Source organism: Chionomys nivalis, chromosome 18, assembly GCF_950005125.1.
Source record: "Chionomys nivalis chromosome 18, mChiNiv1.1, whole genome shotgun sequence".
Classification (NCBI taxonomy): domain Eukaryota; kingdom Metazoa; phylum Chordata; class Mammalia; order Rodentia; family Cricetidae; genus Chionomys; species Chionomys nivalis.
This window is the reverse complement of record NC_080103.1, coordinates 19,186,384-19,211,318: the sequence shown is the minus strand read 5'-3', so window position 1 is coordinate 19,211,318 and position 24,935 is coordinate 19,186,384. Positions and strand designations below refer to the sequence as shown.

The 24,935-nt window shown below is 50.3% G+C and overlaps 1 protein-coding gene across 4 annotated transcripts; it reads left to right on the top strand.

Moving 5' to 3' along the window:
- The first annotated feature begins 564 nt into the window (after nucleotides 1–564).
- Mov10 (Mov10 RISC complex RNA helicase) lies at nucleotides 565–24,831 on the top strand. Of its 4 annotated transcripts, none has more exons than XM_057793245.1 (21): nucleotides 565–707; nucleotides 943–1,125; nucleotides 12,305–12,508; nucleotides 12,743–12,978; nucleotides 13,106–13,367; nucleotides 16,270–16,404; nucleotides 16,620–16,788; nucleotides 18,140–18,294; nucleotides 18,548–18,724; nucleotides 18,843–18,990; nucleotides 19,297–19,455; nucleotides 19,683–19,786; nucleotides 19,955–20,052; nucleotides 20,141–20,357; nucleotides 21,816–21,933; nucleotides 22,099–22,290; nucleotides 22,416–22,490; nucleotides 23,395–23,520; nucleotides 23,595–23,683; nucleotides 23,875–23,996; nucleotides 24,091–24,831. In XM_057793245.1, the coding sequence occupies exons 2-21, from the start codon at nucleotides 989–991 to the stop codon at nucleotides 24,180–24,182; spliced, it is 3,015 nt and encodes a 1,004-aa protein (XP_057649228.1). In that variant the 5' UTR covers nucleotides 565–707; nucleotides 943–988; the 3' UTR covers nucleotides 24,183–24,831. The 4 variants fall into 4 exon arrangements, with proteins under 4 accessions (XP_057649228.1, XP_057649225.1, XP_057649226.1 ...); XM_057793242.1 differs by lacking the exon at nucleotides 565–707 and adding an exon at nucleotides 761–806 and having other exon boundaries at nucleotides 908–1,125; XM_057793243.1 differs by lacking the exon at nucleotides 565–707 and adding an exon at nucleotides 775–806.
- Nucleotides 24,832–24,935: the final 104 nt, after the last annotated feature.

Here is a 24,935-nt window from a genome sequence, read left to right as displayed (position 1 = left end):
AAATAGGTGCAGAGGCTTGTTGTTTTGTGGTAGCCCCACCCCCTTTAGTTTGTCTAAGCACATTGGTCTTAATTCTTTTTTCTAATGCAGCCGCTGTTAACCATTTTTTGCCAAACATAACTGTACCTTGTTCTCGGGGTGCTAATTATATTTTGACTACTGAACAACCCTGATTTACCGCTAACAAGTAGCAATGAGTAACACTAACCGAAGTGCAATTAGGAGCCCAAATACATGGCTCAAGGGCATGAATCTCCAGCCTTGAAATATTGAAGCCTGTGTGGCCCAGAAAAGTAAGGACTAGTTCTTGGCAGCAGCTCTTGTCCTTCTCTCCCACACGCACACACCTTTATCTAGAGAGACACTTGCTCGCCCTTCACCCCTCAACTTTGACTCCAGCCTTCCTCTCTGTGTCGGAAAGCCAGAGCAGGGAAATGGGGGAGGGGGCGTGCCGCTCGCTTCCTCACTGGCTTATGTCCCTGGCAGTCTGGGGGAGGTGCTGGACGAGCGGCCCCAGTCCAGCTGCAGCCGACCCGTGTCCGGGGCCCTGCCCTTTGCTCTGCTGCTCTTCACTAAGTTCCGAGGCTCTGGAGAGTGGGCGTGGGAGTAGCCCTAGTTAAGACTCCAAGGTCCTCCCGGCTGTTTAGGGGGCCCCAGGCGATAGCCACGTTCGGATCCTGGCTACCAGCCAGGGGAGGGAGCTTGGGGTAAGGGGAGGGCCCTGAGGGAGGGGTCAGACTCCTTAGGAAAGAGTTAATGCGAAGAGGGGGAGGGGATAGGACGAAGAGCCCGAAAGGAAGGCTCAGGTAGGAGAAGGACGGAGGAGGGGTGGCTGGCGGGGAAACTGTGGCTGGCAGGAGCAGACGTCAGAGGTAGGGGGCTTTTCCCCTTTGCACCCTCACCCCAGAGCAGCCAACTCTAAACCGCGGCGGCGACTTTCAGTTTCATTTCCACGGACCCTCCTGCCTGGGCCGCAGCCGCCGCCGCGATGCCCAGCAAGTTCAGCTGCCGAAAGCTCCGGGAGGCTGGCCAGAGGTTCGAGAGTTTCCTGGCCGAACGGGGACTGGACCTGGAGACAGATCGCGAGCGGCTGCGGGCGATTTACAACCGCGACTTCAAGCCCAGGTACGGACCGGCCCACTATGGGCCCCAAGGCTCCGGGCCAGCGCCGGGGTGGTGGGGCCACCTTCCCGCCGCGGGTGCACAGGGATGCAGCCCCGGGCCGATCGGGCCGGTCCGGTCCTGGCAGACCTCCTTCCGCGCCTGCCCACGCCCAGCCAGCGCCACCCCGAGCCCGCCCGCTCTGCACAGCCCGGCCGGGCGGGGAGGGGTCGGTGCCCACGCGTGGCTCGCAGCAACCGGGGCTCAGTGGTGGGGGAGGGGAGCCCCACAGGGAAGGCGCTGCAGGCGCGGGCTAAGCGGGGATGGATCCCCCGCCCCCTCGTTGAGGGGCCACTGCCCCCAGGGTCCACGCTACGGGAGAGCTGAAGAGGCCCATGGTAGGCGGGAGACTCTCCGGGAGCCTCTGGGAGAAAAAGAGCACAAACTGCGTAGGCAGTCAAACCTCCATTAGCACCTGTGGCTTCTCCATGGAGACCCAGGGCCAGGGACAGCCTCCTGGAGGCCCCTTTTCCCCATGGCTGAAGATATTTGGTTTCCTTTTCCTGTTACCACCCAAATGAAAAATCAAAGAGACTTCTGTCAAACCGTAGACGCGTGCTTCGAAACACCTCTATCAACAGGCTGCTGTCTTGGATGGAGGACGAAGAAGCAATTTAACTGGGATGGGTATAAAGAGTTGCACTAAAAAATAGGGAAATGGGATTGGGACTTAACAGATTTTTGAGAGACTTTGAGTTGCAACTAACTAAAATGCTTGAATGGGCGAGATATGGACTCTGTATTTGGGGGCAAGACTTAGACGGAATTAGTAATGGCAGCGTGGCTTGAGGCTAGGGAGAACATAGGGATTGTCTATGTTGACCAGAATATTAGTTACTAATGAACGTATGTCTTGAAGGAGTATTAAGAGGGTTGAGCAGCTTCTGAAAAAGAGGCGAAGAGATAATGCTGACCTGTTTTATGCTCCACATTCTGCTGGGCACTGTGGGAACACACAGATGAACACTTCAGTGAACATCGAAGGCTATGATAGGCATACAGCGTGTAGTCTGTAGTGTACCCTGTACTGTACGACAGGGTAAAGTGGTGGTGGTAGAGACAGTAAGGACAACGTTGGAAGGAAAGAGCCCTTGCCACGGGATAGTCAACACCCGCCCGTGTAGGTTCGCCTGTGCCTGTTAAGCGCAGGGGCTCTGAACACAAGTCAGGTACTCTGGCAGGAGGGGAGAGAGAGCATAACTCCAAACACACCGGATTGCTAGGGATCCGTAGCAGTAGCAGTTGGAGACATCAGTGCCTTGTTTACTGAATGAAAACATTGCACACCAAGAGCAATTCTTGCTATAGGCAGACGAGGATGAGAATTGATCGGGTCACCAGAGCAGGGGAGTTTCTCACTAGACTAATTTAGGCTTCTTAGTACAACAGAGATGGACAGACCTAAAGCTAAGGGTGGAGGGAGCCAAATTCAAGGCCCAGTCAAGAAGGCTCAGACTTTAAGTTTAACCTGGCAGTCTTTGTCAACTCCAAAACTGATAAACTTTTCAGTTCCTGGCAGAAGGCGACTACGGTGGGTTGCATACCAAAAAAAAAAAAAAAAGCCGGGCGGTGGTGGCGCACGCCTTTAATCCCAGCACTCGGGAGGCAGAGGCAGGCGGATCTCTGTGAGTTCGAGACCAGCCTGGTCTACAAGAGCTAGTTCCAGGACAGGCTCCAAAACCACAGAGAAACCCTGTCTCAAAAAACAAAAAAAAAAAAAAAAAAGACAAAAAAAAGCTATGTGCAATAGATAGAGGGATTGATCTGTTTATTTCAGTCAAGTTTATTACCACCTAGACTAGCCTCAAACTTTTGAACTTCTCCAGCCTCAGGTTCCCAAATCCTGAAATAGCAGATTTGACTTAAAGCGCCATTTCTGGATGCTATAATGTGTTGAATTTTAAATCTTTTGTTGTTGGGGTTTGATGTTTTGTTTTAAGATTTTTTTTTTTTTACTTATGTGTGCATGTGCACACTATATGTATTCAAATGCCCAGGAGGCCTAAAGAGGGCATCAGATTCCCTGGAGCTGGGTATATATATATATATAGGCAGTTATGAGCTGTTCACCGCGGGTGCTTGAGACTCTAACTTCAGTCACTGAGCCATCTCTCCAATCCCCTGTTTGGCTTTTGAGACAGAATTTCATGTACCCCAGGCTAGACTCTAAATTATTATGTAGCCAAGGCTGACCTTGACTTTCTGATTTCTCCTTTCTCCACCTCTTGTGTGCTAGAACTATAGGCACGCCCCACCATAGCTGGGGTTTGCTCCTATTTTTTTTTTCCGATTTATTTTGCAGTGCTGGAGATTGAACCCAGGGCCTTTGCATTTGCTAGGCAAGCAAACCCTCCACCACTGAACGGCATCTGTAGCCCTAAGGTAATTTTTACTGTATGCACTTGTGTTTCACCCAAATAAAACTGGGAGACTGACCTTGGCCTTGAAGGAAAGATAAAGTTTTAGTGCAGCAGAGGAGGAAGAAAGCCCTGAATGTGGGTTTATATCCTGTCATGAGACCTACTCAACAAAACAGGAATGTTTGACTTGGGTATTTTAGAGACGCTCGTGGTGCGTAGTATGTTCCCCAAGTCACTCGAGAAAGCAGAAGTCGCAGTGGGTTTTATTGAATGCCCCTCTCTCCCAGCTGGTGAAGAGTTCTACGTGGATAGAGGCTAAGCTTTCTGTGTATCCCCCACCCCTTTTTAATAGTGTCTTCTTGATGGCTTTGAGCTGCTTTCCCTTCTGTACTGGGGAGTCTACCTCAGAGGGCTTTGCGTGAGCTAGGCAAACACTCCACTACCAGTTGAATTCCATCCCCAGCCCCTCCTATGCAGTGAGTATGTGTGTGTGGATTGAACTTGGGTCGTCAGATTTGATGGCAAAGCACCACTCCCCTTCAGCCATCTCGTCAGCCCTGCTATGTGTTCTTTAACACCAGACCGTGATTGATGGCTTCTTCCTCTAGAGTCTCACGGCTTACTCTTTCCACACTGCCCATAGTCTATTCACAACCGGATTGCACTGCTTCTCGTTAGAGCTCCTTGCTGCCTTCCCCGGCACGCTTACAAGTCCCCTGCCTTTACTTCTGTGTCTCAGCCCTCAGTCCTCAACATAGCGTTTGTATGTAGTAGACGCCCAGAAAATGCTTGCAGAGTCCAATTGGATTCCAGTTGACCAAGAGAATGGGCTCTCATGAACATAGCAAGTCAGCCTTCCCAGGAGTTCTGGGGACCTCACACTCAGAGGAATAGCTGCTTCCCAGGGAGGTGACTTTATATTGAGTGAACAAGAAAGAGGCAGGAGCTGGAGCCCACAGGAGGTAATGAAAGGAGGTAGTTTCGCTTTGTTAGTCTTACTTTTTTTTTTTTTTTTTTTTGGTACTTGGGGATGAAACCCAGGACCTTGCATAGGGCAGGTAAGTAAGCTCTCCAATTGAGCTACTTATTCCAGCTGTTTTGTTATCAACCTTTTTTGGTGGGGGAGAGCAGTGAAGCAGGATCCTGCTAGGCTGGCCAAAATCTTAGTGGCACATGCCTGTAATACCAGCATTTGACAGGTAGGGGGCAGAACGATCAGAAGCTTAACAGTGGTGCCCTTGGCATATAGCAAGTTTGAAGTCATCCTGGGCTAAGTAATACAATGTCACAGAAAAATCAAAAGTGCTAGGCGGTGGTGGCGCACACCTTTAATCCCAGCACTCGGGAGGCAGAAGCAGGCGGATCTCTGTGAGATATAGGCCAGCCTGGTCTACAGAGCTAGTTCCAGGACTGCTAGGGTGGTTATATAGAGAAACCCTGTCTCAGAAAACAACAATAACAACAAAACCCCCCAAAATCAAAAGCACCTCCTACCCAACGTACAGGGAGCATCTTAGAAGAAGGGTGAAGAAAGTATGAGAGCAGAAAGGGGGGCTGCTGTGTGAGGAGCTGTCACCGGGACGTGACGAGACCTTGAACTCACAGAGGCTGTGGTCACCACAGAATTTCAGCGTTGGCGGGGAAGGAGTTCACAAGACCCCACCCTTAGCTGAGGACCTCTGGAGAGGGAGAGGGGAGGATCATTCTTCTCTTTGGGGCAATGGCATCTGGTCGGTTGCCCATGCTCCGGTGGGTGGCACCACGGTTGTGACAATACGGGATTCAGTGGGTTCTGCTTTTAAGGCGGGGAGCGGTCTGAGGAGATGGCTCAGCTGGTAAAGGTACTTCCTGCCTAGCATGATAGGACAGCTTGACTTCAAGCCCCAGGACCTATTTGGTCTCAAGAGAGAACCAGCTCCCACAAGTTGTCTCCTCGCCGCCCCCCCCCCCCCACACACACACACAGTAAAGAAAAGTGAATGTTTAAAAAGTTTTAAGCCGGGCGGTGGTGGCGCACGCCTTTAATCCCAGCACTCGGGAGGCAGAGACAGGCGGATCTCTGTGAGTTCGAGACCAGCGTGGTCTACAAGAGCTAGTTCCAGGACAGGCTCCAAAACCACAGAGAAACCCTGTCTCAAAAAAAAAAAAAAGTTTTAAGTACAGAGGACATGAAATTAAAAGGAAGATAGATGTGAGGATAAAAAAGTCAGGGAGTTGGAGGTTGGATGGAAGGTGAATATGATCAAAACATATGGTATGTTTGAAGTTCTCAAAAAATAAATAAAATGTTAACCAAAAATAGGAGCTGGAGCGATGGCTCAGGGTTTAAGAGCACTTGATGCTGTCACAGAAGGCCAGGTTTCGATTCCCAGAGCCCACGTGGCAGCTCACAGCTGTCTGTCACTTCAGTTCCAGGACATTATGACACCTTCTGGCCTCTGCAGGTACCAAACACACCACAGGCAGTGTACAGATGTACATATAGCAAAAACACTTCTTCATATAAAATAAAAATCTATTTTTAAAAAAAAATCAAAAGCAAACCAATAAGATAAAATAGACTGATGTAGTCAAGGTTTTAGAAATATTCTTGGCTTTTTACATTGAGGGTGTTTTGGTGTCTTTTCCCTGTCATCCTCGGTGAAAACTGCACTGTTCTTAGTAGCCCAGTAGTTTACACAGCCTTCGTAAAACTGTGTCTGCCTGCAACAGCAATAGCCGTACATTCTGTCCTACTGTTGACTTGTTGACTCTTGACTCTGTGTTGGGGGTGGGGAGAGAGGGAGAGAGACTAGGTCTGTGTTAACTAGGTTGGGTTCAAACTGGCCACAATCCTCCTGCCTCGACTTCCTAAGTACTGGGATGGCAGGCATGATGGCTCATGTCTGTAATTGCAGTGATAGAGAGGTAGAGGCAGAGAGAGCACACCACAGGTTTAAGGCTAGCCTTGGCTACATAGCTAGGATTTGTCTCAAAAATCCTCCCAAAATAAATCCAAACCTGATTTTGACCCACTAATGAGAACTGCGCCCTGAGTTTGTAAGACTCGACGTCGCTTTAAGATCACTTCCAAATCTGACATTAGATTCTGATTTGGTTTTATTGTTGTTGCTGTTTGTTGTTTTGCTTGTTTGTTTTTGATTGGCCGCCATTTGAGCAACAAACAACAGAGGCCAGTAGTGGGGCAGCGGGCTCTAAGGACCTCTGTAAAGACAGGAAAGCCTGCTGAGGAGCAGTGACAGTGGCTGGGAGTGGCTAAAGTGCCTATGGGTAAGTGACTAGAGTCAGCACAGGTGGTGATAATCCTAAGAGTGTGAGTGTTACAGCCCTGGAGCTGCAAAGATGTCCTGGCCTGTCAGGAAGCCAGGATATACCTAGAGCCACAACAGGACAGCTCTGGAGGCTGGAGCTGCCGGAGGACCACAGCTCAGCCCTGGAGGGAGACATGTCCTGACGTGTTCCCGGCGACCTAGAGTCGCTGTGGGACAGAGCCCTGGAGCAAGAAGTATCCTGATTTGTGGGGAAGTCAGGTGATTCCTAACTCCGGGGTGCCCTGGATGGTTCTGGAGAGAGCCCCTAAGGCAACATCCTAGCACAGCTATCTCCTGAGGCCCAAGAAGTTCCTTCTGCTACACCCTGCTACAGGGGAAGCCCTTGCGGAAGTGTAGCAGTCTCTCTCGGCCAAAAGTTGTTACTTTTTCTCCTTTGCCTTGCTCCTTCTCCCAAGGGAACGTCTTAGCAAGGTTCTTCTATTCTGTGCCAACAAATGAAGATCTTCACCCAAGACTCTTTGGAGAAAGAGATTTATATTTATGCCTGGTGATGGTGTCACAAGCCTTTAATCCCAGCACTTGGGAGGCAGAGGCAGCTGGATCTCTGAAGTCAAGGCCAGCCTGGTCTACAGGGCAAGTTCAAGAGCAGCAAGGGCTACACAGAGAAACCCTATCAAGAGAGGGAGAGAGATTTATTGAGGAAGGAGAAGTCAGGTTTCAGGGTCAGGGCATGTTTCTTAGGTTCTCGGTTCAGGGCTAAAAGTGTTTCTTTCACTAGCTCTGGTTTAAAGGCCAGGGTGGGTTTCTTTGGCTGGCCCCTTTTCCCTGCAATAATGGCTTCTGTGTTGGAAAGAGTTGTGAGAAACAGCGAAGTCGTGCATTTGGGTACTTAGCACACCACCCAGTAAGGACTCAGCAAAGTGTTCTGCTGCATGTCATTGTAACTATGATCAGTGTGGCGTACCAAAGGGGGAAGTGGGTTTGTGTGCTGTGGAGTTGTTAGTGGGCATGTGCCTGGGTCTGTGTTCGGTGCCCCTGCCTATGTACGGGATAGACCAGGCATGGGAGGAAAGATGGCAAGGTCAGAAGCAGTTAACAGAGCCTAGATAAAATGACGACAGATAGGACGAGGCCACTTTCAGAGGCAACACAAAAGACGTGTTATGCAAGGTCCGTGGAAGATGTAATTTCGTCTCTTGGGAGGTAGCGGCAGGACAGTCTATGCAAGCTGGAGGTGAGTCAGAGCTACATAGTGAGACCCCATCAGCTGTGTGACTGACCAAGAAGGTAAGGATTTAAATAAGATACTTTAAAAAATATTTAACAGATGGTGGCAAAAGCTAGCTAGGCAAGTGTCATGTGCCTCGTGGAGGCAGGAGGATCGGGAGTTGAGGCCAGCCTGAGCTACAAGAGACCTTGTCTCAAAATAATGTTTTAAAAAAAGAATGTAAAAAATGTCAACAATTAGCTGGGTGGCGGGGGCACTTGACACAGACCTTTGATCCAGCACTGAGGAGGCCGAGGAAGGCGGATCTCTGTGAGTTTAAGGCCAGCCTGGTCTGCGGATCTTTCCAGCTAGGACTGTTACACAGAGAAACCCTATCTTGAAAAACTTTAAAAAAAAAAAAAAAAATTAAACAATTGAAACTTTCTGCTATTGGGGACTGGAAAGCGGACATTCTGAAGCTCTTACTAATGAGAACATAAATGTGTAATGCTGGTCTAGGAGGCAATTTTGTAGAAATGACCAGTTGTGCTGGGTGTGGTGGCAGAAGCCTATAAACCCAGCATTTCAAAGGCTGAGACGGTGGGAGCTTGAGCTGGAGACCAGCTTCTAGCACCAAAAGAAAATTACCTTCCTACTAAAGTTGTGAAAGTTCGTTCTTTCTCTTTGGCCCGCCCAGAAATCCTACTTCCGAGACTGTGTCTCACTGGAATTGTTTAAAGGACAGGTTTGTCCATGCCTGCGATTATTATACCACCCAAAGATGTGGGCAGCCTGCCTCTGTCCTTGAAGAATTGACTTCCCCGTTTAAATTAAAGGTGTGGTACTTTCTGCTACTGTTCAGAGGAGAAAGATGGCACCGTAAAACATTGTCCCAGAACTGTGTTTGTGTGTGTATAGTCAAGAGGGGTGCTTCTCAAGTAACAGGTTGGTGTGTACCCCCTTCAGCACGGGTTTGGAATAAAGGCCCTTTACACTGCATGTGCAGTGCTGTCTGACTTACATGCTTAACTCTCTCATTGAATACCTTTCTCATTTCTCCTTATGCATGCGTACTTAAACCTAGGTAAGTTTACCTACATAGCTTCTGTCCTTTTTTTCCTTGTTGGGTTTTTTGTTGTTGTTTATTTGTTTGTTTGTTTTTTGAGACAGGGTTTCCCTGTGTAGTCCTGGCTGTCCTGAAACTCCCTCAGTACACCAGGCTGACCTCCAACTCAGATATCCCCCTTCCTCTACCTCCTGACTGCTGGGATTAAAGGCGTGCACCACCACCGCCCAACTGTCATTTTCTATTGTTCTTTCTACTGTAGACTCCTCCATATCCACATCCCAATTTTGTTCCTTTTAAAATTGTATTTATTTAATGTGTGCTTGTATAAAAGTCAGAGGACAAATTTGGGAGTCAGCTCTTCCCACCATATATATGTAGCCCTCAGGGGTGAGCTCAGGTTGTCAGGAAGGGTGGCAAACTCCTTTACCCGTTATCTCACCAGCCTTCTATTCCTTTGGGGGTTTTTGTTTGTTGTTTGTTTTTGAGGCAGAGTCTTAACGTGTAGCTTTAGCTGGCATGGAACTCACTAGGTAGCCCAGGCTGGCTTCAAACTCACAGAGATCCACCTGCCTCTGCCTCCTGAGTGCTGGGATTAAAGGTGTGTGCCACCATGCTCAGCTCGGTTTGTTTTAGAGACAGTGTCTTACTGTGTAGCCCTGGAAAATCTGCACCCTACTATGTAGACTAGGTTAACATTGGATTCGGGGTGGTCTTCAGCCTCTGCCTTCCAAGTGCTGGGTGTGAGTCAGCTTGCCTGGTCCTACCATGTTCTCTTCTGATTCCTCTCTCTGTCTCTGTCTCTGTCTCTCTCTCTCTCTCTGTTTCGTCTGTTTTCTCTTCCTCCCTGGCCTGTGTTGGCCTTGACTGTTCTAGGGAGGTCCCAAGCACGAGTCTTTTGTTAACTACCACAGTTAACAATATTATTAGATTCTGGCCTTGACCTTGGTTCGAGCTCCCAGCTCCTGCCTCACATAGCCAGGGCTGCCTTTGGACCTCAGACATCTCAAACCCAGCATGGTCAATGCAAACGTGATGATCCTTCTAGCTACTTGTCTTCTCCTTCCTCTGGGACAGTCCCAGAACCAAAGTCCTTTGGGTATTCCGGATACTTCCCTTGCCACTCTTTATTCTCCTTCCTGTCTGTCACCGGATTCTGCTCATTTGCATTCTAAATGTGATCAGATCTGACCCCTGCTCTGTTTCTCCCACTGCCTCATTCAGGCCTTCGGTATCTTTTAACCAAACAACTGCAGTGGCCTTCTTCTAACTGGTCTCCCTGCCTACAGTCTTGCCTCCAGCAAATCCATCTTCCAATCCTGATGCCAGAGTGATCTGAAATGCAAATATGATCTTGCCACTCCCCTGCTTAAAACCCACCAACTGCAGTGGTTCTGTAACTACAGGGTAGCCTCTGACGAGGGCTGAAAGTAAGTCTCGTTACTACTCCTACCCCTGCTGTGATTAGACCGCTTCCTACTAATACAAATACTAACGCTAGCAGCTAATGTCGACCAGGCGTTTCTCACTATGCTTTCAAATGACTTAACCATCCTTTTAAAAGAGATCACAGCCTCTTCAATGTTGTCTGAATCATACTGCTCTCCTTTCTTGGGATGAAGGAGAGAGGCAGAGTTACAGGTGTGGGACACGGGGAGATGTTCAGAGGCACAAAGGACTTTACTGTGTGCTCTTTTAAGCAACCACTCTGATTTATCCCTAGTCATGGGTTCCTAAAAATCACCAAACAGTTGCTAGAATATGCTGTAATAACACCAACGGTCCCAGCAAGCCCTGAGGGAGGATAGCACTCCTCCAGATCTTGACTTTGTTCATCAAATATGTCATGTGTTTGGGAGCATCCTCAGGCTCCTGGGTACCAGAAAAGGGAAGTGAAGGACTGCTGAAAGTCAGGGTCAAGTCCAGACTCCTGGATCTACCCGTCTCTGCCATCTCCTGTCATCCCTTTCTTTGAACCTTTCACTGTACTACAAACCAGCTGTATGTGACACTAACCATCACGCTCCCTTACTGAGGTCTGCTTCGTGCCAAGCACTGGGCTAATGGTTCCCTACAATGTCAGTATCTCAAGTAAGCCCTATGGTGACTTTTTAAGGCAGGACTTCAATCCCCACCTTATTTTTTTGTTTTTGGGATATTTGGGGGGGGGTCGTTTTTGTTTTTTGGTGCTAGGCATTGAACCTCAGGCCTCACAAATGCTAGGTAGCATTCTTAACCTCTGAGCTCCATAGACCCCAGTCGTTCAAAAGAGGAGGAAAGCAAGATGCTGGTAGGATAGGGTAGCCCAGCTGAAACAGCTGAAATGGACAGCCCCGTCACCCATACCCATCAGTTTGCTCGTCTAGTGCTTCCTCTCCCTCACCCGCCCCTGCCCCAGACAGTCCTTAGAGGCCTGGCTTGGTCCCGTGAGCTGCTCTGGACAGTCTCAGCGACTTTGCCCTATCACACCACGCTGGCATGCATGGGTTCTCTCTGAGTGGTCCTCAAGGCTGGATCTAAGTCTGGCAGTTCGGAACCAGCCTCAGGTGCAGTGCCTGGCACCTACCATGCCTCTGTGAGTGTATATGTGGAGTAGACTGCGCTCAACACCGGGCACTGAGCCCGAGGCCGCACTGCTGACCACTTTCCTGTCTTCACCTCTCTAGGCACAAAGCCAGGCTATTTGATCTCGGGAGAAGGATCCTTTCCCTTCCTGCTTGGGTTCCACCTGCACCCTTTGACTTCCGGTGGAAACTGCTGTCCGATCCGCCACCTTGCCCACACTCTGGACATCTCTGCTCTCTATGACCCCTTTCTCAGCCCTCCCTATAGCCTGGGACCTGTCCACTCCTATGAACCATCTTTTTGAACTTCCCCTTAACCTTAGCTCTTCCCTCTGCCCTTTTTTAAAAAATGTTCCCAAATAGTTCCCCTTTTGAAAAAATCTGTTTCTCTCTCTCTTTGTCTTCCCAGCCAACAGCCCAATATTGGACTTTTCTCCACAGTGCTGTTTAAGGCAGTTCTTTTGTGTTGGAAAGCCCAAATGCCTTGCTTTTACGTTGTTGAAAATTCCTACCATCCCTAGCCGGAATCTCTGCCTCTGAGCCCCGTCCTGCCTTGAGCAGGGTTGGTGTATCCCTGCAGAGAATAAACAGCCAGCCCTTGGACCTTCCCCAGCACCCTCTCTTCATAGCCAGCCTGCCTTCCCTCACTTCCCAGTGTCCTCTGCTTCTGGCAGCTATGGGACCCCTGCCCCTGGCTTCTCCTCCATGCTGTATGGAATGAAGATTGCAAATCTGGCCTTCGTCACCAAGACTCGGGTCAGGTTCTTCAAACTAGACCGCTGGGCTGATGTGCAGCTACCAGAAAAGAGGCGAATAAAACCAGGCTCGAATATCAGCAAACAACACAGATCACTGTTGGCCAGGATCTTTCATGATAGGTGTGTGAGTGCATGCCCTGTGAGTGGGCCGGGGAGGGCAAGAGCAAAGGCTATCTGGCTTTCCTTGAGCTCTGGTAAGCTCCACCTCCCACCCTACCCACCCCCAAAGAAGAGAGGCAGGGAATTAATCCTGGGAGGAGGTGGGTTCCCAAGCAAGCCTGAAACCTTCCCCTGGGCAGTTCCCAGTCCAGGGTCCTCACACCCCATAGCCCCTTGACTCCCCACTCTCCCCAGGGATGAGTATCTTCATGGGAAGCATGGGGTGGACGTGGAAGTCCAGGGGCCCCATGAAATCCGAGATGGGCAGCTCCTTATCCGCCTGGATTTGAACCGCAAGGAGGTGCTGACCCTAAGGCTCCGAAACGGAGGGACCAAGCCTGTTACCCTCACTCATCTCTTTCCACTCTGCTGGACACCCCAGTTTGCCTTCTACCATGGTGAACAGGACCTGCCCTGCCCCCTGGGCCCAGGTGAGTGGCCTTGTAAGGTGAAGTAGCCCTCGGGTGGTCTGAGCTTCTCCGTCCAGTGGGCTCCTGCCTTGGGATGGGGGTGTCGTGGCTAGGCTAGCTGAGCCTCACTCAGCTCACCTTCTTGCAGGTGAAAGCTATGAGCTGCATGTCTACTGTAAGACCAGCATAGTGGGCTACTTCCCAGCCACCGTCCTCTGGGAGCTGCTGGGACCTGGGGATTCAGGGGCAGAAGGAGCAGAAACTTTCTACATTGCTCGCTTCTTGGCTGCCGTCGCCCACAGCCCCCTGGCCGCACAGCTGAAGCCCACAACCCCCTTCAAGCGCACCCCTCGGCTCACTAGAAACCCTGTGTTGACCAACCGGATAGAGGAAGGAGAGAGACCTGACCGGTAACTGGATAATAACAGTGTGGGCACTTGGGGAGACCCCTGACCTAGGAGACAGAGCCCCCTTCCTGAACTGCAGTTAATTCTCTCCCCTGGGTTTCAGATCCCTTTTGCATCAGAGATGCGAGCTGCAGGAGATTAGCAGATCTAAGGGCAGTATGGAAATTCTGAAGTGTTTACACTGTGTAGAGAAATGGCAGTGTGCTGTAGACCTTTCTTTTCCCTTCCTCCCTCCACTTTCCCACTTCCCCATGTACCCCATCTTTTTTTCACCGTGCTGGGGATTGAACTCAGGCCTTGGTGCATGCCAGGTAATGGTTTACCCCCAAACTACATCACCTAATCCCACTCCATTTGTTCTTAAAGATTCTATGTTATTTTTAATTGGGGGGGGGGGGTGAGAAGGAGAGGGAGAGAGAGAGAGATGTCAGAGGAGGCCGGAACAGGGCGCCAGATCACCTGGGGCTGGAGTTACAGTCTGTTGTGAGCCACCTGATCTGTGGTGGGAACTAAACTCTGGTCCTATGCAAGAATAGTGAGTGCTGGGGCTGGAGAGATGGCTCAGCGGTTAAGAGCATTGCCTGTTCTTCCAAAGGTCCTGAGTTCAAATCCCAGCAACCACATGGTGGCTCACAACCATCTATAATGAGGTCTGGTGCCCTCTTCTGGCCTGCAGACATAATATTGCATACATAATAAATAAATAAATAAATAAATAAATAAATAAATAAATATTTAAAACCTTTGTTTAAAAAAAAGAATAGTGAGTGCTGAGCTATCTTTTCATTATTTTTATTTTATTTATTTGTTTGTTTATTTACTTATTTTGATTTTTCGAGACAGGGTTTCTCTGTGTAGCAGCTCTGGCTGTCCTGGAACTCTCTATGTAGACCTGCCTCTGCCTCCTGAGGATTAAAGGTGTGCACCACCACTGTCTGGTTACATATATATTGTTAATAAGAGGAACATATGTTATAACTATAAAGATCTTATTACATGGTTTGTATTTATTACTGATTTTTTTTTTTTTTTTTTTTTTTTTTTTGGTTTTTCGAGACAGGGTTTCTCTGTGGCTTTGGAGCCTGTCCTGGAACTAGCTCTTGTAGACCAGGCTGGTCTCGAACTCACAGAGATCCGCCTGCCTCTGCCTCCCAAGTGCTGGGATTAAAGGCGTGCGCCACCACCGCCCGGCCTATTACTGATTATTTTAAAATGTTTCTCTTTCTATAGATTTGCGTGTGTGAAGAGGGCGCCCCAGGTTCCCTAGAGCTAGAGTTAAAGACAGTTGTGAGCCACCCAACCTGACCTGGAGCTCACTATGCAGAGAGATGGCCTCCCTCTGCCTCCCAAGTGCTGGGATTAAAGGCGTGTACCACCATTGTACTACCACGCCTGACACTCACTGTTGCATATCTACATTTCTGAGGGAGGTGGCAGAACAGAAGGGCAGCAGCTAAGCTTGTCGAAAGTATTCAAATACTGGCAATAATGATGGCCACGCATATGTGTGTATCCATTAAACAAATCACAGAACCGTATGTGAAATTGTGGTGGCCCATGCCTTTCATCCCAGCACTCAGGAGGCAAGAGGCAAAGGCAGGCAGGTCTCTATAAGCTTAAGACCAGTGTGGTCTACGCATCCAGGGATACATAGTGAAACCTTGTCTAATAAACAAGTCTGAGAGCAAGGCATGGTGGCTCGAAACATTGTAATCCTAACACCTTGGAGCCTGAGGCAGAACTGCTGTGAGTTTCGGTTCAGCCTGTGCTCTAGTTTTAGGCTAGCCTGGACTTCAGAGGAAGACTGTCTAAAAACAAAGTGTAGGGGCTGGAGGGCTGGCTCTGCTTAAGAGCACCTGAATTCAGTTCCCATCACCCAGGTTGGGTGGCTCACAACTGTCTAACTCCAGCTCCAGGGGACCTGGTGCTCTCTTCACACACACAAATCCGTAGAAAGATAAACATTTTAAAATAATCAGTAATAAATGCAAACCATGCAATTAGATCTTTATAGTTATATATTCCTCTTATTAACAATATATATGTAGCTGGACCGTGGTGAGCAGGCCTTTAATCCTAACACTCGGGAGGCAGAGGCAGGTGGATCTCTGTCGATTTGAGGCCAGCCTGGTCTACAGAGTGAGCTCTAGGACAGTCAGAACTGTTATTTATATTGAGAAACCTTGTCTTGGAACACCAAAGGAGAATAGAGAGAGGAAGGGAGGGAAGGAGGAAAAACAGTATTAAGATTGACTGTTCCACCAGGCATGCCTTTAATTCTAGAATTTGGGAGGCAAAGACAGGTAGATGGATTTCTGTGAGTTCAAGGCCAGCCTGGTCTACAAAGGGAATTCCAGGACAGCTAGGGCTGTTACACAGAGAAGCCCCTATCTCAAAAAATGAAAAAAATAAGATTGACTGTTCCTGAATGATAGGAATGTTACTTGGTTATTATTTAAAACATATTGCTTTGTTGTTGTTTCTTCAAAAGAGCATATATTGTTTGTATTTGTTGTTTATTTTTGGAAGAGCTAGGCCGTATAGCCCAGGCTAGCCTGTAATTCATAAATCAGTTATACTCATTTCCAGTGCTAAGTGCTGGGATCATAGGCCTGTACCACCACACCCAGTTCACAAAATACGTGTTTTTGAATAGTTCGAATATTAGGTTTTACAGAAATGAGAATGGTCTAACCTTGGACCAAGCAGCTGCATGAGCTAGGGTGCACTGAATCACACCACAGGAGTCACTGTAGAAATGTCTTCCGTGTGCGCGATTCAGCAGCACATATACCAAAAGAGTGGAATTACAGAGGAGTGTTTCCTGCGCGCTCCACAGGGACTTTTCCAGTCTTTGAAGGTAAGGGGTTTCTGTGTTTGTGACGAGTTTTCTGCCCTCCCACAGTGCCAGGGGCTATGAACTGGAGCTAAGTTTGGCCCTGGGGACCTACTACCCACCCCTTCGCCTCAGGCAACTGCTCCCTACCCTTCTTCAGGGACCAAGTATCTTCACGTCTCCAAAGGAGGTTGCTGAGATCAAGTAAGCCCCGGCACTATGCGCCAGGTGCTCCCTTGTCGTCTTCTCTCTACTGGCTTCTTCCTCTCTGTGTTCATTGCACTGGTTCAGCTCAGCAGTGCTCGGTGCCCACAGCATGTTCAGTGTGGGGCATGAGTGAACGGGAAGGGTAGAGCCCCAGTACAGGGGTCATCGTCCGACCCTCCCTGTTCCTGCCCCGACTCAACCATCCCTACCAGGGCCCAGTTGGAGACAACCCTGAAATCCAGGAACTATGAGGTGAAGTTCCGGCTGCTGCTACACCTGGAGGAGCTGCAGATGGAGCATGACATCCGGCACTATGACCTAGAGTCGGTACCCATGACCTGGGACCCTGCGGACCAGAATCCCAGGCTGCTCACACTGGAGGTTAGGGCTCAGATCTAACCTCGTGGGGAAAGGGGGCCCATGACAGTCAGCTTGAGGGAGGTTAACAGGCCGTGATCCCTGACAGCAGGGCAAACATACCAAAAGGATGAAATGGTTCCTGTTTCTGAGGGTATGGACAAAGCAAGGTGAGCTTCCTGTCTCCCAAAATGTGCCAAAACAGGACCGTGATTTTGTTTCTACTTTATTTATTTTAGGCAGGGTCCCATGCAGCCCAGGCTAGCTTCAGACTTACTGTGTAGCTAAGGGTGATCTTGAATTTCTAATCCTCCTGTGTCTGCTGTCCCAGTAGCTGGGATTATAGGCATGGCCCACCACAGCTAGTTCACATGGGTAGTGGGATTTTAATATAAGTTTTGCCGCCAGCTATGTGGTATTGGTGAGTCCTTTGTTTTCTCAGCTTTATGGATGATTCTGAGAGCTCTTTCAAATGTTCATATTTTGGTTTTTAAAATTAGATATGTATGTGTGCGTGGTATATATGTATATATAATATGTGTTATTTTGTGTGTATGCAACATGAGTAGCATCCATGTGGAGGTCAGAGGACAATTGGCAGGAATCTATTTTCTCTTTCCACCATGTAGGTGCCAGGGATTGAATTCAGATTGTCAGGCATAGCTGCGGGCACCTTTACCCGCTGAGCCATCTCACCAGCCCTCACACTTTGAGTGTATACACACAAACTCAGACGTGCCCATGAGAATGGATTAATGCACAAAAGAACATGCAGGTGGGAAGGGAGAGACGTAAGATGATCAGGGAAAGGTTGTTACAGGAAGCGAGGTTGAACCACGGTGCCAAAGGCAAAGCTGGAGCTGGGTTGGCCAAGAAGGCAGCTAGCCAGACTGGGGATATTGGCCACCACATCTTAAAATCTACCGTGGCGTTTTTGGGATTCCCAGGCTAGGCACCTCTAGCAGCCTGTGGTCCTTTCTCTCCTGCCTGCTTCTTGCTTTGTCTTGTAGGAGAGAAAAGCTGCGTGAGTGGCAGCTATGAAGCCAGAACCTGGGCTAAGACCCTCCCATGGTCATCCATGGGATAGAAACGTAGACAGGCAGATTGCTGTGAGTTCGAGGCTAGCCTGGTCTATCTACAGAGAGTTCCAGGACAGCCAGTGCTATACACAGAGAAACCGTCCCAAAAACTGAAGAAAAAAAGAAAGAGAGAGAGAGAGAGAGAGAGAGAGAAGAGAAAGGAAAAGGAAGGAAGGAAGGAAGGAAGGAATGAAGGAAGGAAGGAAGGAAAGAAAGAAAGAAAGAAAGAAAGAAAGAAAGAAAGAAAGAAAGAAAGAAAGAAAGAAAGAAAACTTGCTTATGTTCATATCCTATAGGTTCCTGGTGTGACCGAGAGCCGTCCCTCAGTGCTACGGGGTGACCACCTCTTTGCCCTCTTGTCCTCTGAGACCCACCAGGAGGACCCTGTCACCTACAAGGGTTTTGTACACAAGGTAGAACTGGACCGTGTCAAGCTGAGCTTTTCCACAAGGTGAGTGTTGGGAGGACCACATAACCAAAAGCAACCTTCAGACTTCTAAGGCCTGGAGTTAGGAGGTCTTGCCTCCAGAGATGACTAGGACCCTGAACACAGGGCAGGGAGACCCCAGGCTGTGTGACTTCACCTCCCAGAGAGCTTTGTAAGGACCTCTTGGGAGCAGAATGGTAGGAGTTGGACAGGGTCCTAGCTTTTTACTGCCCACTCCACCTAACGAGAATTCTCCCACCTAATTCTCTGCCCAAAGCCTCCTGAGCCGATTTGTGGATGGGCTGACCTTCAAGGTGAACTTTACCTTCAACCGGCAGCCCCTTCGGGTCCAGCACCGGGCCTTGGAGTTGACAGAGCGATGGCTACTATGGCCCATGCTTTTTCCCGTGGCCTCCCGTGGGGTCTCGCTGCTGCCCTCAGATGTGAAATTCAAGTGAGACTGTGGGCAGGGGTTCTGGGGGCTCTTTGGGATATGGATATCGGGAGTGGGGGCCCAGAAGCCTCTGGGATACTGGATGACTTCAAGCTCATATTCCTGGACCCCTGTGCAGGCTGTATGACCGGAGTCTGGAGTCGAACCCGGAGCAGCTTCAGGCCATGAAGCACATTGTGAGGGGCACCACCCGGCCTGCCCCCTACATCATCTTTGGGCCTCCAGGTACCGGCAAGACTGTCACGTTAGTGGAGGCCATCAAGCAGGTGAGGCTGAAGCATAATCCAAGGCCTATACTGAATTATGCATCCCTCCCCCCCAACATTTGTCTGCAGTTTTGATTCCCTCCAGTCACCCTGAATGTTCCCACACCTCAACAGTCACCCAAAGAGGAGGTAGGGACTTAGGGTCATCATGACTGTTGAGTGTTGACTTGTAAACATACAGATGTGAATCTACCAATCTCCAATACCAAAGTGTCATTTAGACAAGCAGGCATCTAGGAGGCAGATGCAGCCCAAGTCTCGTGGCCTAGGAAGCTTCTGCCCATACTATCCTTTTCTTCGTCTCAGGTAGTGAAGCTCCTGCCCAAAGCCCACATCCTGGCCTGTACGCCATCCAACTCAGGGGCTGACCTCCTCTGTCAGCGCCTCCGGCTCCACCTGCCCAGCTCCATCTACCGTCTCCTGGCCCCCAGCAGGGACATCCGAATGGTACCTGAGGACATTAAGGTATATAGAAAGAAGAGGGCCAAGGGACAGTGGATGCCTGGGAGGTTCTCAGAGCACCTAAGACTTGCTGCGTGGCTTCGGGTTGGTCAGGGCTCCTCTGGGGACTTAAGTTTCCTTTTTTGCATAGGGAGGGAGGCAGGTCATAAGTATTGGAGGTCCAGAGCCAGGGTGAGGGTGAGAAAGGAAAGAGCCAAGCTGATGATGTCCCGTCCTTCCATACCCCACAGACCTGCTGTAACTGGGATGCTAAGAAAGGGGAGTATGTATATCCCGCCAAGAAGCATCTCCAACAATATCGGGTCTTAATCACCACCCTCATCACGGCCAGCAGGTAAGGGATGGACAGGATCTGTTTCTCACTTGTTAGTAAAAAGTAAAAGGGTATATAGGGCTAGGGAAAGAGGAAGGGTTCCTGAGGGCAGGGTGAAATGAAGGGCCAGGGTTCAGGATTGGTAGCTGGGTGCCTGGGAATGACCCCTGCTTGGCCTGACACTCCCAGGTTGGTGTCAGCTCAGTTTCCCATCGATCACTTCACACACATCTTCATCGATGAGGCTGGCCACTGCATGGAGCCTGAGAGTCTGGTGGCCATAGCAGGTGAGGGGGCTCAGCATGGGCAGTAGGTACACCACCCCACACCAGCTGGGTGAGTCCCACCATTTAACCTTTCTCCCGGGCCTCTCAGGGCTGATGGATGTCAAGGAAACGGGCAATCCAGGAGGGCAGCTGGTGCTGGCAGGAGACCCTCGGCAGCTGGGGCCTGTGCTCCGTTCGCCGCTGGCACAGAAGCACGGACTTGGCTACTCTCTGCTAGAGCGCCTGCTCACCTACAACTCCTTGTACAAGAAGGGCCCCAACGGCTATGACCCCCAGTTCATCACCAAACTGCTCCGCAACTACAGGTATCCCTGCCCGCGCCTCTGCTGCTTGTCAGGTGAAAGGGGCTCTCTTTGGCAGCCCTGTTGTAGACCAGGCTGGTCTCGAACTCACAGAGATCCGCCTGCCTCTGCCTCCCGAGTGCTGGGATTAAAGGCGTGCGCCACCATCGCCCGGCCCTTTGGCAGCCCTCTTACAGCTACCTGCCTTGTGACTGATCAAGCCCACTGCTTCTTGGACCAATGGTTTATCTGCATACCGGAGGTCGCCAGACCAGAATGTGTCTGGATGGGTCTAAGTTTCTAGGCAACCCAGCAAGAAAAAAAGAAAGGCAGGGAGCATAAGTTTTTCCATAGAACCATTGTTAGTTGAATTGCATATTCAACTCAGGCCTATATACTTGTGGTTTTTCTTTTTTGTTGGGTCCTGGGACTTGAGCCCAGGACCTGGCACATTGCTTTCAAGTGTTTTTACCACTAATGCGCATCCCTAGCTCTCCTCTCCCCTTTGAGACGAGGTCTGCCAGTGTTGCCTAGGCTGATCTTAACCCTTGGCTTGAGCAATGCTGCCTCAACTTCCTGAGTAGTTAGGATTTTAGGTGCACACCACCCTCACAATTTTATGTACTTCTTTATGTAACGCCAGTGCTTAGGTGAGTTCTAGACTGTCAATAAGAGCTTGATAAGTCTGGGACTGGACAATTGCCTCAGCAGTTAAGTGCTGCAGAGGACCTGTGTTCAGCACCCATGTCAAGTGGCTCATAGCCACCTCTAACTGTAACTCCAGGGGGCCAGCCTGGTCTACGAGAGCTAGATCCAGGATAGCTAGTGCTGTTACATAGAGAAACCCTGTCTCGAAAAACAACAAAACAAAAAAACACAAAAAAAATGGGGTTGAGTAAAAATAAGATGGGCCATCGTAAACGCCTTAATTCCCAGCATTTGGAGGTTGGGTGAGACAGAGGATTCAGAGTTTACAGGCTAGTCTTGGCTACAGTCAGACATAGTCTCAAAACGGCAGGGTTGAGATGGCTCAGTGGGTAAAAGTACTTGCTGTACACATACCTAGCAAGCCAAGTGGAATTTCCCGAACCCCGTGATCCTACTTATGGGTGGAAGGAGCAAACTGACTCCTCAAGGTCCTCTGACCTCCACACGTATGGCATGGCGTGGCCCACACCACACAGTGATGACTGGAAACATCTGTAAACGCTTTTGTGACCATGCTTTCATTTGGGGGCTTTAACCTAATAGTGTTGATCATTTGATTTTGGACTGTCCTCGTTTGGCAAACTAAAACTTGAGAATGGGTACTAAATTCTTGGAATTTGACTGGTCAGTGGGAGCCCTGGCTGGTCCTTACAGCCGACACCGATGAATGTGTCCTGGGCATGGCTGGTGGACCAGAGACTAGGGGAGGGGAGCAGGTGGAGCAGGGCTCCCCCGAGGGGCCTGGATCTTGTTCTTTCCCCTCCTGCGTCCTAGGTCTCACCCCACCATCCTGGACATCCCTAACCAGCTGTACTACGATGGGGAGCTGCAGGCCTGTGCAGACGTGTTGGATCGAGAAAGGTTCTGCCGCTGGGAGGGGCTGCCTCGGCAGGTGAGGCCTAACAGGGCAGGGCTCCGACCCTGGACCTCTGTCGCCCTCCTCCGGAAGGCACCGAACCCTCCCTTTGTTTGTTACTCTAGCCTGGAACCCTTGAGTCCCTAGCTGGGGAGGAGGGAGATCAGCCTGAGGGGTTTCCTCTCGCTTCGTCATGTCCAGGGCTTTCCCATCATCTTCCACGGTGTAATGGGCAAAGATGAGCGAGAGGGCAATAGCCCATCCTTCTTCAACCCCGAAGAGGCCGCCACAGTGACGTCATACCTGAAACAGCTGCTGGCCCCTTCCTCCAAGAAGGGGAAAGCCCGCCTGAGCCCCCGGAGCGTGGGCGTCATCTCCCCATACCGGAAGCAGGTTAGGCCCTCAGTCCAAGACTAGGACTCTCTTTGCCCGCAGGCACCCTAGCCAACTGCTGGCCTCTGCCTCCCTCTCTGTGAGGGTGAGGGCCTGAGAGAAAGGCAGCTCTCCCCTCCCTCCAGGTAGAAAAAATCCGTTACTGCATCACCAAACTTGACCGGGAGCTTCGAGGACTGGATGACATCAAGGAGTTAAAGGTGACATGCGTCCTGTGTTCTCTCCCAGCCTTCCATGTGCCTCTGACGTCAGACTGTATTGTGTCCCGTCCCACCCTGTTTCCCCAGGTAGTTCTGAGAGCAAGCACCACGTCTTTTCTTATCAGTCAGGTGTGTGGCCTCTGCCCTAAGGATGAAGTCCAAACTCTCTAGACCAGCCCTGCCTGTCATGTGATGTCTCCTCGCTCCCTCTGTCGCTTAACTCTTGGTCTGAAGGGGCAGCTCAACACTGAGTCAGATAAAAATCACATGGAGAACTTTAATAATGCCACTGCCTGGGTCCCACCCAGCCAATTAGCTGTCTGGAGGAAAAGCCTGCATGGGTTTTTGCTATTGTTTTGTTTGTTATTTGTTATTTATTGTTGACTTTCAAGACAGGGCTTCTCAGTGTAGGTACCCCTGGCTGTTTTGGAACTTGCTCTGCAGACCAGGTTGACCTCAAACTCAAGAGATCCTCCTGTCTCTGCCTCCTGAGTGCTGGGATTATAAGCACCATCACCACCTGGCTTTTTGTTTTGTTTTGTAGCTCCACAGGTGATCCTGACGTGTGGAGCCAGGGTTGAAAAACCACTGCTTTAGGGTGTATAGGCCTCTCCCTCAGAAATTCTGACCAAATTAGTGGCTGTGTCTCCAGAGAAGAGAACTCTGCTCGGGGCTTTCTTTGTGGTGCCTGCCACTTGATTGGATTTGAATCCTTTCCAGGCCCCACTCTCTAACTGGCTCTGTCCTTCAGGCCTCCACAGCAGGCAGACCTGGCCCCTCACTCCCCTCAGATGATCTACAAGTAACCAGTGGCCTGTCTGTACCTTCCTGGCAGCTTTGCTCCCTAGAGTGGGTTTGTCGCCATGGCTCCTCTTAGGTCTTAAGGCCTGCCTCTGCCCTCTAGGTGGGCTCCGTGGAAGAATTCCAAGGGCAAGAACGAAGCGTCATCCTCATCTCCACCGTCCGGAGCAGCCAGAGCTTTGTGCAGCTGGATCTGGACTTTAACCTCGGTTTCCTTAAGAACCCCAAGGTTTGCAGGCTTGTGGGTGGCACGAACGTGTCCTCAGGGCCTGTCCCTTCCATGACATCACTTCTTCCTTCCAGAGGTTCAACGTGGCTGTGACCCGGGCCAAGGCTTTGCTCATCGTAGTGGGCAACCCCCTCCTCCTAGGCCATGACCCGGACTGGAAAACGTAAGCATTCCCATCCCATAATTGCTCTTGGTGATCATGAGTCCCAGCCTAGGACAGGTGTGTCTCAGATCTCTTGGTGTTCACGATGCCCACCCTGAGTTGTTAAGTGAAGTTGAGCCACTCTGCCTTCTGCCTCTGTTCTTCAGTCAGTCCTGCACAGCTGCCCATGCCAATGTCCCTGTACCCCACAGATTCCTGGAGTTCTGTAAAGAAAACGGGGGGTATACTGGATGCCCCTTCCCTGCTAAACTGGACTTGCAGCAGGGCCAGGACTTACTCCAAGGTCTGAGCAAACTCAGCCCCTCTACCTCAGGTATGGATGGGCCGTGGTGTTCCGAGGGGCGGGGGAGGCGCTGCTGTGGAAAGAAGCGGCAGAGAAAACCAAGTATGTCTCCTTCTCTTCCTAGGGCCCCACCGCCACCAAAATCTCCCTCAGGAGCGGGAGGGTGAAGGAGGCCTGTCCTTCCAAGTGGAGCCAGAGTGGAGAAATGAGCTCTGAAGACACAGCTGCCGCCTTCTCAGACCAGCCAAGCCTTATTGCTGCCTATTCCTCAGAACCCAGTTCACCTGTCCCCACGAGAGACAGGAAGGCTGGGACGTTTACATCCCCAACCCTTCCACCCCTTCCTCTGCTAGGGAAAATTAACCCAAGCTGCTAATATTTGGAGGAAGGGGGAGGAAGAAAAGCTTTTTCTTTTTTCCATCTCCTTCGCAGTACTGGGGATTGAACCCACAGCCGCGAATATGCTAGGCAAGCAGTCTATCGCTGAGCTGCTTCAAGAAAAACAAAATGCCGTTCTATGCAAAAGCCTCTTGCTTACGCCTTGCTTGCTTCCTGTGCCCCCTAGCTGACCCTCCAGGAGGGTATCTGTCCAGAGCCACACCCCTTTAAAACTACGTGGAAGACAGGAAACCCAGTGGACAGGGAAGCCACCCACAGGCTTCTATGTTTAGCCAAAGGTACGGACCACTCCCCTCACCCACCCAGGCAGTCAGCCAAACATGACCTCATCCTTTAGACTCCACCCTGTCCCCTGCTGCCTCCGCCCCCAGCCCCGCCTCGGCAGACGGGCCCAGCCTAGCCAGCAACTCGAGAAAAAGATGGGACTCCAGGCTCACAGCCAAGGTAGGCCAGTAAAGACAGGAAGCTGCCCGCACATGGTGCAACCTTTGACCTTTATTCATGTCCTGCCCTCCCACTGAGTCAAGTCAGAGGTGAGGCTACTACCCAAAGCAGAAATGCCACCCCAGA